This window comes from Rhinichthys klamathensis, unplaced genomic scaffold (genome assembly GCF_029890125.1).
Source record: "Rhinichthys klamathensis goyatoka isolate OS25496 unplaced genomic scaffold, OSU_Roscu_1.1 h1tg001193l_1, whole genome shotgun sequence".
In the NCBI taxonomy this organism is placed as follows: Eukaryota; Metazoa; Chordata; class Actinopteri; order Cypriniformes; family Leuciscidae; genus Rhinichthys; species Rhinichthys klamathensis.
Genome location: NW_026607380.1, coordinates 32,501 through 45,129, shown reverse-complemented (window position 1 = coordinate 45,129; position 12,629 = coordinate 32,501). Strand labels below are relative to the sequence as shown.

The window sequence follows — 12,629 nt, the reverse complement described above, 5'->3', positions numbered from 1 at the left end:
AAAGTGCATCTATCCATGATAAAAGTGCATCTGTCCATCATAAAAGTGCATCTATCCATCAGAAAAATATCCATATTTAAAACTTTATAAAGTAAAATAACAAGCTTCCAGCCAAACGAACATACCGGCTAGGATGGCTTGAGGGAGAGTAAATCATGGGATAATGTTCATTTCTGGGTGAACTGTCCCTTTAAGGATTAGCAGATTATTGTTGTTGTTTCCTGATATTTTATCTTACATTTATTCATCCAGCTGAATTCTGTCACCATTTCTTTGTACGCTGGATATCTGCCCGCTTCCTGTGAACAACAATCCACATCACATCCAAGCTGTCAGTTATCATTTTGTCTGCCAGTTTGTACGATGGAACTCTATTGGGAAAATAATAAACGTTAATACCGTTTCAAAAGCCACAATACTTCACTTTACACGTGTTAACACAACTCTAGTGTGATGAAATCGCCATCTTATGAATTTTTTGTAGTTTGTAGTTTTTTGAAAGCTAATATTTCAATAATTTAAGACACATTCAGGGTCACATGACACATCTTATATATTTTGATTGGCCTTTATTTTTAAAATTATTTATTTGAATGAAACCTTTTTATGGCTTAATTTTTTTTAATTGTTTTGATTTTAACATTATTTATTCATTTTAATTTTACATTTTTATGATTTATAATTAACCAACACAATTGTATTCTGGTTCTCTGATGTCAGTTACATAACATTTAGGTAAACAATAAAAAATATATCAATATATATACATTTTTTTAAGCGTTTAGTTTGGACTGTTTTTATTTTTAAATTACGTGCTGTGTTTTAAATAATTGTGGTTTATTTATATTCTTATGATTTAATTAATATTTCAATAATTTAACACATTCACATGTTCTTTGATATTTTTGATGGTCACATGACATGCAGGTAAAAAAAAAATATTTCTTCTTTTTTTGTGAGTGTTTTATTTCGATTTATTTTTATTTTGAAATGATTAATTTATTTAAATTTTACATTTGTATTAATTAATATTTCAATATATAAAACATTGATTTTTAAAATGCATTTTATTTTTGAATTATTTGTGGTTTATTTGTGTTTTATGATTTAATGAATTATAAGCTTTTCATAATTTTTCGCGAACCCCAGTTTGTGTTGGACAAAGTTGACTGTTTTGTCTGCACTGAAGTAACTGTTAACAGTCTGACTTATTTCCTCCCAAAGCTTTTCTTGCTGGTCATGAATGTTGGCATGTTTATATGGACATTATGTGTGTATGAGTTTGCAGGAACACCTGATCCAGGAACAGAGTGAATAATGTACAACCTGACACACAGAAACCAGAGAGGCTCATCAACCACCTGCTGTAGGTAAGTGTGTGTGTGTGTGTGTGTGTTAGTGAGTATGTGAGTGAGAGAGAGTATGTGTGTGTGAGTGTCTGTGTTAGTGAGAGAGAGAGAGTGTGTGTGTGTGTGTGTGTGTGTGAGTGAGTGTGTTAGTGAGTATGTAAGTGAGAGAGAGTATGTGTGTGTGAGTGTCTGTGTTAGTGAGAGTGTGTGTGTGTGTGTTAGTGAGTATGTGAGTGAGAGAGAGTATGTGTGACTGTGTGAGTGTCTGTGTTACTGAGAGAGTGTGTGTGTGTGTGTGTGTGTGTGTGTGTGTGTGTGTGTGTGTGTGTGTGTGTGTGTGTGTGTGTGTGTGTGTGTGTGTGTGTGTGTGTGTGTGAGTGTGTGTGAGTGTGTTAGTGAGAGAGAGTGTGTGTGTGAGTGGGAGAGTGTGTGTTAGTGAGTTTGAGTGAGTGTGTGTGTGTGTGTGTGAGAGTGAGTGTGTATGTGAGTATGTGAGTGAGAGAGAGTATGTGTGTGTGAGTGACTGTGTTAGTGAGAGAGTGTGTGTGTGAGTGTGAGAGTGCGTGTTAGTGAGTTTGAGTGAGTGTGTGTGTGTGTGTCTGTGTGTGTGTGTGAGAGTGAGTGTGTATGTGAGTGAAAGAGAGTATGTGTGTGTGCGCGTGTGTGTTTGACTCACTTTAATAGTCAGTATGGCATGAGGTTGACTCTTCAGCACTTCCACGGCTCTGTAATGGTTGATGTTCTCAAAGCTCACGCCATTGGCTGACAGGATCTGATCCCCCATCTTGACTCCGCCCTGTTCCGCCAGACCGCCCGGATCCAGCCTGCAAACACACAAACACACACAAAACACACATCAAAACACAGAAGAAAACACAACACATTTTCACACTGTTTCAGAGCTAGTTTTTCCCAAAAGCATGTGAGAAACACATGCCAACTAATATTACTAATATTACTCTAATACATTGTTTACTGTAATAAATGTTTTAAATATGAATCCCTTTGTGGTCTAATAGTTCTTATGTGGTTTCTTGTGCTTATCTTTAATGTGGTCAGTTGTTGTTTAATGAGGTTTTTATTGGTCTGTTTTATTATTATTTTTTTACTTAATCTGATTTTCTGTCTGATGTTAAAACCTTCAAACTTCAAGCTTTAATATTTTTAACATTCAGACAAGGCTTTGTCAAGGCAACATCCATATTTGTCAATAAACTTTATCTGAAGTTGATTAATTTATATGTGATTTGTTTTAATTAGTGAAAGTGCCAATCCATCCAAACAACTTAATCACTTCAAAAATGCTATACAATAATAAAATGCTATAAAATTTAAAAGAAAAAAAAATCTTTGGTGATGTTCCTCCTTTTGACCACCAGATGGCCACAGAAAATTGAAAAATTACAAACATTTACATTTATTAATTTAGCAGGCGCTTTTATCCCAATGAGAACAATGGAAGCGGTGAAACTAACAATATGCAAGTGCTGTGACCCTTCCCAGTTTAATCTGACGCAGTACATGAATATTTATTTTTTTATAGATATAGAATAGAAAGTGTTAGTATTAATGGCTCAAGTGTTCAAACAGAATGATGAAGCCACAATAATGCAGCAGTGCATATAAAGTGGTTGGTGTGTGTGTGTGTGTGTGTACTGACTTGGACACGTAGATGCCCAGGCTGTACTCTCGTCCTCCGCGGATGTTGAGTCCCAGTACGGGCTGGCTGTGTGAGAGATTGAGGTGGACCGTTCGACACAGCGCTCCATCTGAGCTGTACACCGACACACGAGCGCCCGATTCCTCCACCACCATCCGCCGGTGGATCAGATCCACCCTGAACACACACACACACACACACACACGCACCGAGAGTCACAGACACGGACGCCGAACCGTTGGTGACCCGTATAAAAAGAAAATATATTTTCCCATATATGAATGATCAATATATTAAATGGTTTAACAGTATATTTGAAAATATACAGAATAAGATATAGTGTTAATATCAATATATTGAATAATACATAAGGAATTGCCGCTTTTCATATATTGAAAAATGATGTGACAATATATTTACTAATATATCATAATATATGTAATATTATATATTTAGTAATAGTCTTTATAATATATAGATGTACATGTGATCAGATATGGTACTGCATGTGTAATATATTGCATATATATTTACTCATAAACACACATATATAGAGAGAAATATATAATATAATATGTTTCTTATATTTTTATTATTATTTACATTATAAATGTTTCATATTTTCAAGCTAGTTAACAAAAGCACACCTGCATGTACTAAAGTATTTAGCCAGGAGACTATGACACCGAGCTGAGAAGAGCACGGACATTACTTTTATAGCAGGGCTCCAGACTAACTTTTTGCCTTGGTTGCACTGGTGCGCCTAACTTTTTTATTTAGGTGCACCAGCACAAAATTTAGGTGCACTAAAAATTTTCCTCGTCTCGCGTCGCCTTTAACGCCACAATTTCAAGGTCACCTTTTTATCACGTTCCATATACATGCATATATATTATGTAAATGCTTTTAAACAAGAATAAGAATAATAAGGTGTAGTTTTTTTGTTTTTTTTAGCACAATTATACTGTATATAAAAATATAAATCTTAAAAAAAAAAAAAAACATTTAAAGTGCTGTTTTTACATTGTTCAAGTTATGGCAGGGTGTTGACGCAAATTTCACAATTCGATTCAATATTGATTATTTTGGATATCAGGTACAATACATGGCAAATTTTCTCAAGAAAAACAAATCTCAACTAATGCTGTAAACTGGGAGTCAGTTGTAGCCTATAGGCTTCATTAGCCTACTATTATATTGAAGGTAAAAATGACCTGATTTGTACACAAACACTTAAATTTCACTTTTATTTTTTTTATAATAAAGTTATATGAAATATAAACATTTAAATGGTGGCTGCATAAAAACTTGCCAGATTTTTTCAAACAACATGCATTAAATATTGAAAAACATTAAAAATTATAATGAATATGCAATATGGTGCATATATTAGGCAAAATGCTCCTCTAGAGTTAATTTTTCTAGCTAGCTAACGAGTTTATGGTCACTGGATATGTTTTTTCTGAGGTAAATGTGACGTTACATTACATTGTTTACGAGCGTTTTACTGACGTCTTTCCACGGTTGAAACACTGATTGAGCGATTCCATGTGAAAGATACTGATTTCGATAAGTTGTACTCTATCTTTTAACACACTTTCAGACGTTCATTCAGGTTTATTTCGCACTGTAACTGGTATTATTAAGGCAGAAGAGGAGATCATGTGCGCTCCGCGCTGCTGCTTCTCTTGAGCTGAGATGAGCCAGAGCGATCTCACGCCACAGCGTCAATACACTATTTATGTTTTTGAATTTCGTAAGAAAATGGACCTAATTTGAAATCTGAGACTTTGTTTCATATCAATAGTAACAAAGCACAAAGATTATTGCGATTTATTGGATGGGATGCTCGCTACAATGTTCCATTCATTCATCAACTGAAAACAGCAGAGCCCAACGGTTCGTAAAAATGAGAATCGATTAAAATCGAGAAATCAATATTTTTCACCTAGCCCTAGTTCAAGTAGCCTACATTTTTAAAAGTTTCTTCGTCGTCTGTTTTCTTGCGTTTATTAAGCTGATGCTGCTGATTGCTGTAACTGATTCTCTGGTGCTCACGTCGCAATTTATTTCAATCACACAGCACAGAGCATTTTAGAGCATTTTCAGCATGGAGCATAACCACAGCCAATCAGAGGCAAAGACCCGCCCAATCGCTATCTCTGATTGGTTTAGACCACGATATGATCCAACCATGCGTGCAAGGAGAACAAAAGACTCGTTTGTGGAGAGGCAGCGGATGCGATCATGCGAGAACGTTATTAGGTGCCTGGTGCGACCTAGGAAAAAATTTAGTCGCACCCTTACAAATTTTGGTCGCACTCTAGAGCCCTGTATAGTAATTACAGTCTAGATTATATTCGGCCAATCATCAACGGAACCGCAGACTCTTCAGCACAACGGCCCCAAACACTCAGACACACCAGAACCCCCAAATAATAGAACATTAAACACTAACACATCTCCCCTGTATTAATATCGAGCAAAACACATTAAATAACACTTAATTTGAACATTTACTCTCCTTTCACAGTCGGAAGCAAAGCATGCTGGGAACTAGAAATCTGTTGTAACTCATTCTGTGAATGTGTGTGTATATATGTGTGTGTGAACATACATTAAAATTTATATGGGAACATGTATGTGAAATATATGTACAAAATAAAGGATACAACTTTGTGAATATTACATGCAATGCTATTTTTGTCTTCATTTATAAATATGTTATATGTGTTAATATATAGCCATACATGGTCAATGCATTTATTGCAGTATATTGAAAAATATAAGCGCTAGTTTCCCATTTATGGAAATGTATTATGTAATATATCGCAGTATATTCTGCAGTATATTCCCATATATGTTTGTTCTGACACTCACCACGTGGTTTTCTCATTGGTGTAGCGAACGCCCGGGACGCGGCCCACGCGCTGGACGACCAATCGGAGGCGAGCGTGACCCGACAACACCTTCACTGCGCTGCTCATGCTAATGTTCTCCAGACTCACGCCGTTCACCTCCACTAGCTTATCACCGACACACAGACCCGCCAACTCTACACACACACACACACACACACACACACACACACAGAGGTTTGTTTTGCTATACTTGTGAGGACATTCCATTGATGTAATGGTTTTTATACTGTACAAACTGTATCTTCTCTCCCCCTACACACTAACCCTACCCATCACACACACACACACTAACCCTACCACTAAACCTACCCATCACACACACACACACACACACACACTAACCCTATCCATCACACACACACACACACACACACACACACACACACACACACACACACACACACACACACACACACACACACACACACACACACACACACTAACCCTACCCCTAAACCTATCCATCACACACACACACACACACACACACACACTAACCCTACCCCTTAACCTACCATCACACACACACACACTAACCCTACCCCTAAACCTACCATCACACACACTTACCCTACCCATCACACACACACACACTAACCCTACCCATCACAGAAAACTGTATGCATTTTAAAAATTTTAATAAAACACTGTTTAGTAGATTTTAAAGACATTTAAAATACGAGGACACATGAGATGTCCTCAGAAATCCCAAAAACAAACACACACACACACACACACACACACAAAACAAAACAAATATTGCAATTAGGGCTGTGTATCGAATTCGATACTTTTTAGGCACAGACCGAATTGCCTCGATACCATCTTGTCGTTCAGTATCAGATTTCGAACCCTGAGGTGTTAATCTTGTCAACGTCGGTGAGCCAATAAGCATCCAGCATGTATGATGTGCTTACATCCAGTGCTGGTGATTGGCTGTGGCGAGGCATCAAGGAAAAACACTAGTTTACGCCGGCTTGTGTTGACAGAGACACGCAGAACATGCAGGATTCTTTCATTCGTTTTAGAAAACTTAATTCAACCATCCAGAAGAAAAGAAGAAACGTTAAACTAGATATAAACTAGGTACGTTAAACTAGGTATAAAGTGTGCCTATTCTTAAGGTCGACTGCATTAACAGTTTAGCTTTCTTGTTTCCCCTCTTCACATTAATGTAACAGCCTCTGCTATATCATTATCTGTTCGTAAAATGTGTAACGGAAGAAGTCTCGTACACAGCCCTAGTTGCAATATTCGTCAATTATGAAACATACACTACCGTTCAAAAGTTTGGGGTCGGTACGATTTTAAATACTTTTAAAAGAATTCTCTTCTGCTAACCATGGCTGCGCTTATTTGATTAAAAATACAACAAAAATCAGTTATAGTATTAAATATTATTCCAGTGTAAATCAGCTGTTTTCTGTGTGAATATGTAGTAAAGTGTAATTTATTCCTGTGATCAAAGCTGAATTTTCAGCATCACCAGTGTCAGTGTCTTCAGTGTCACATGATCCTTCACAAATCAGTATAATATGAGGATTTGATGCTCAAGAAACATTTATGATTATTATCAATGTTGAAACAGTTGTTGGTCTGTCAGTTGTACAGTTTTGTTTTTTAGGATTCTTTGATGAATAGGAAGTTCAAAAGACTTTTGTAACATTATAAATGTCTTTACTGTCACTTTCGATCAAATTAATTATTCCTTGATAAATAAAAGTATTGATTTATTTCCTCCAAAAAATAAAAATAAAATTCTCACTGACCCCAAACTTTTGAACGGTAGTGTATATGAAAGCAGCTCTACATTAGACAATAGTGTCATTATTCATCTCAATTCAGTTGTCTGTACGTTTTTTACCTGATCTTGGATCAGTTTTATAATGTAGCCGCTTTTATCTGCACATTTGTAGAATACAAACGCAGTGCCTGATTAGCCAAACCCTTCACACAACATGCAAACAAGCTCGTGGCGTCTCACCCGCAGCGCTGTTCTTCTGCACTTTACTGATGAACACACCGAGTCCGTGTTCAGATCCTCCTCGCACACTGAAGCCCAGGTGACCATCATCATCGCTCCTGACGAGTGTCAACCTCAGCATCGCGCCTGCGGACACACACACACACACGCTGCTTCATTCACTTCATCTGCTTTAGGGCTTCAACAACTAATCGATAAAATCGAAAATGAAAATCATCGATAATGAATCTCATTATCGATTAGTCGCGTCTGCCCACCGTCAATGGAAGTCAAAATGCAACTACAGTGGTGTGAATAAGTTATTACCCCCATGCTAAAGTTGCCTAAAAAGAGGAATAAAAAATCATCTTTTGGAAATTGATCTTAATGCCTTAATTAGAAAAATGAGGAAAAATCCAACCTTTAAGGACACCAATTTTCTTTGTGTATGAATAATGTATCATAAATAAATAAATGTTCTTCCTTAAAATACAGGGTGCATAAGTCAGGCCCCCCCCCTATGTTAAATTCCCATAGAGTCAGGCAGATTTTTATTTTTAAAGGCCAGTTATTTCATGGATCCAGGATAATATGCATCCTGATAAAGTTCCCTTGGCCTTTGGAATTAAAATATCCCACATCATCACATTCCCTTCACCATACCTAGAGATTGGCATGGGGTACTTTCCATAAGATCATCTTTCAATGCAAATCAAACCAGCTATTAGGCTAACTGAAATAACACCATGCCAATCTCTAGGTATGGTGAAGGGAATGTGATGATGTGGGATATTTTAATTCCAAAGGCCAAGGGAACTTTATCAGGATGCATATTATCCTGGATCCATGAAATAACTGGCCTTTAAAAATAAAAATCTGCCTGACTCTATGGGAATTTAACATAGGGGGGGGGCCTGACTTATGCACCCTGTATTTTAAGGAAGAACATTTATTTATTTATGATACATTATTCATACACAAAGAAAATTGGTGCCCTTAAAGGTTGGATTTTTCCTCATTTTTCTAATTAAGGCATTAAGATCAATTTCCAAAAGGTGATTTTTTATTCCTCTTTTTAGGCAACTTTAGCATGGGGGTAATAACTTATTCACACCACTGTATGTATAGTGGAGGAAACTGAGTGAGCTGGTGCGGGATACGTGTGAAACTCGGAAAATTAGAATATCGTGCAAAAAATTATAATTTTGATGATTATCATGTCTTACAGCTTATGAAAACCCCAAAATCAAAATCTCATAAAATTAGAATATTACATGAAATCAATAAAAAAACGGATTTTAAATACAGAAATGTCGGCACTCTGAAAAGTATAATCATGCATATATATATATTAAATATGTGTAACAGGGCTTCCCTGTCAGGCGCTTTGACAGAGGCGTGTGCCGTTTAATGTGTGATGTGTTTCCTCGGCGCTAAACTTTCATTTTTCGGTTATATCCTTACCTGTAAGTGTTACAAATCCAAGCGAGTATTTCCACTTCAGACTTTACTGAATGAGCGCCTCAAACAGAGGAAGACCATTAATATTCATCGAATCAAAATATTCATTTTGCTGAAATATCTGGTGATGGACGTTAAATTTAAGGTTAAAAGTCAACATTAACATATTTGTAATTCGAGTATTTTATGAGAGTGGGGACTGTAGAGATAACTGCGTGAAATTGAATATAAAGTAAGATGTTTCTTACATTTACAGGATAAAGAAATAACAGGTCACTGTGTCCCGAGAGAATGTGTGTGTTCCTGCAGAACATTCCTCTTATCGTTAACACTGAGTTTGTGTTTTCATTTTTCTTTATTATTATCTTCATTTTTAATGTAATGATTTAAACTGTCCTTTTGCTTTATAGCTCTTTTGCACATAGCATAGATATCGATATATTCACTATGTTTTCATTGCATTGAGTTTGCACATTTGTTTGAAGGACAGCTTTGGCCAGGACGTGGAATAGGCCTAGTGCGTTTTGTTAATTAAAAAAGGGGACTTTTTAAATACGATTAATCGATTAATCGAAGAAATAATCGACCAACTAATCAATTATTATTCACCCGTCTCACCCTCCATCCTGACGGTCGACTGGTCCCAGGATTCCTGCGATCTCTCGGCTCACTGCGTTACAGAACACACACACATCCATCAGTATTCATAAAACACACCCATCAGTATTAATAAAACACATCCATCAGTATTAATAAAACACATCCATCAGTATTAATAAAACACATCCATCAGTATTAATACATCAAAATCATGTCAAAACTCACCAGAAACACTGCTGGTCCCAGAGGAAAATATTGTTTATTTTGATTAGTGATTCTGTTTACAGCTTCTACTGTATTTGATGTTGATGTATAATTAAAAAGTCATACGTGTTCCAATTTATAAGTGATTTAAATCAACCCTATAAAGCATACTGTATCATATTTGATAAGCAAATTTCATGAACATGATCAAACCTTCGCTGATAAACAATCTCCTCCAGTCCTTCTGTCTCTGACTGATAGTTTAGACTGTTTTATCAAGTAAACGTATTTTAGTTTAATTGTACAAACGTCCTCCTTCAGCTCGTGCTTCACGTGTCTTTCTGCTGTCAAATCTGCTCTGATTATGTTTGATATTATTAATAATATTTCAAGATGAACACTTACTGGACTGAAGCAGCTTTACTTGATTGTCCAAACATCATTTTATGTTCAAATCATGAGTATCAAATATGATCATCAGGCTTTTGAGAAAGATTTATTAGTTGATCTCTCAATCATCATTGTATTGCATTATATGTTTTGATCATAAAATATCATCTTATATCATTTTTGCTTAGTTTTGAGTCTCTGGATAAAATTGAGCTGTTTTTCCCTCCATATTTTCTCTATATCAGACTATATTAACAGTAAAAGCTTGATGTATGACTTATGAAATATGATACTCAACAACAAAAACACATAACGTTATGCAAACTTTTCTTTTTACAGGGTTAATTGAAGTAGTTGACATAAAATGATTAAAAAAAGTCTGTTTTATATGCTTCAAAAACTGTGAAAATCAGTTGAACTTTGGTACACTGTAATGGTATCCAAAAACCACTTTGATAACATAATAAAAATGATTAGCATAATCATATACAGTAGCACATTTGTTAGTTTTTTGTTAGTCAATAACAAGATAAATTCATCAATTCACTGTCACTTTTATGAGGAGTTTAATTATTAATCTTGCGTTGATGTTGATAATTGGGGCACTTTTTGGTTGATCCATGAACGCGCTTCTTTGAACGTGATGATGTTGACGCGCAGCTCGTGTCATATAATCCCGCGGTCACGCGCGCGCGTTCACGAGACTCAGGTGTCATTCCTCACCTCAGACAGCAAACTAACGCAAAAAAACTACTTTTATGCCAGTACTTGTCGATATTCAGAGAGTTTTTAATGTGTTCAAACACTTACAGGCTATCAGAAGCAGCGCCGTTAATTTCAATGCTGAATAACGGCTGTCCGTCACTATCATGAAACGCTCCGTGTTGGTTTAATCAATAAGTGAAAGACGCCACAGGTGAATGATATACCTTTATAAAACAACAATAAATCTCTGATCGACATTTGTTAACACTTTACCCGAAAGATGAAATGTTTACCTGTTTAAGTACTTATTTCCATCCTGAGGCGAGTATCGTAATTTCTGACGCCTGCGGCTAAACCGCACTCTGCCGTGACCCGCTCTGTGATTGGCCGCACTGAAAAGGTTGCAAGGTTTCTATTGGATTCCACAACTGTCAATCTTCTCTCGGGGGCGTGACATGTTGTGTAGTTCATTTTCAACTTTTTTTTGTTGTCGTGTGTGGATTTGTTTTATGTGCACGCTTTTTTATGCATATCATTTGAGAGATTACTTACAAAATACTTATACTGTTTTATTTGGTTTATTTCATAAGCATATAGACTATGATCTAGTACACCTTAACAAAGTGTTTCATAGAAAGAAAAGAAAATCATATTTGTGTGTGTGTGTTGGTGGTCTGATGTGTAAATCATCAAGTCTGTCCTCTCATTAGAGTTTAGGATCAGTCTGTCACATAGACACTCTCAGACCACACACACAGACTCACAGAGGGATATTGCATTATGAATACATGCTTTCAGGAGTCATTTCTTGTTATTTCTGAACGTTCACAGATGTGTCATCAGGGATTGTTTGACATGTATCTAATTCTCTGTTTTCTGGATCCTCCTGACAGCCTTCCGGACCGCAGAGAGATCGGCTTTATCTCCAAACTCTTTCTCATGGTGCTCCAGCAGAATTCCCTGAAAACACAAACACACAAGGACACGATACAGCTATAACACGGTGAACGTAAGTCCCCCTGTGGTGAAAATCCAGCTTTTAATGTTGTTTATGTGTCTATGTGGTGTTTTTAATGTGCTTTAAGACACACCATGTGTAAGTTCATAAGTCGACAGCATTGCTGAGTATCTCCTCCTTAAAACTGCAGTGAACCAAAGACAGTCTCAAACACACGGTTTGAAATCGCTGGTGTTTCTGACGTCACAAACGACCTTGTAACCAATCAGGTCAACGTGTGATCGTCAACCAGTGGATCTCTGAGCTGAGTGAGTGAGTGGAGGCGGGGCTCATTTGCATATTCATAGAACGTGTATACTAAATGAGGCAAGGGTGTCGAGTTACATTCAAGATATTTTAAGGCATGAAGATTTTTTTC

General features: G+C 36.5%; 1 protein-coding gene and 1 pseudogene across 1 annotated transcript in view; both read right to left on the bottom strand.

Annotated features, from left to right (window-relative positions):
* Positions 1-11,734, bottom strand: part of pdzd7b (PDZ domain containing 7b) — a 48,087-nt gene extending 36,353 nt beyond the window's left edge. The window contains exons 1-7 of the mRNA XM_056244990.1: positions 11,547-11,734; positions 9,973-10,024; positions 7,915-8,040; positions 5,890-6,064; positions 3,010-3,186; positions 2,026-2,173; positions 239-299 (exon numbers count right to left, since the gene is read on the bottom strand). Coding sequence (XP_056100965.1) covers positions 239-299; positions 2,026-2,173; positions 3,010-3,186; positions 5,890-6,064; positions 7,915-8,040; positions 9,973-9,979 — 694 coding nt within the window. The 5' untranslated portion in view covers positions 9,980-10,024; positions 11,547-11,734. The remainder of the gene's footprint in view (positions 1-238; positions 300-2,025; positions 2,174-3,009; positions 3,187-5,889; positions 6,065-7,914; positions 8,041-9,972; positions 10,025-11,546) is intronic.
* Positions 11,735-11,901: 167 nt separating this feature from the next.
* LOC130079650 (peroxiredoxin-like 2A) overlaps positions 11,902-12,629 on the bottom strand; it is a 4,001-nt pseudogene continuing 3,273 nt past the window's right edge.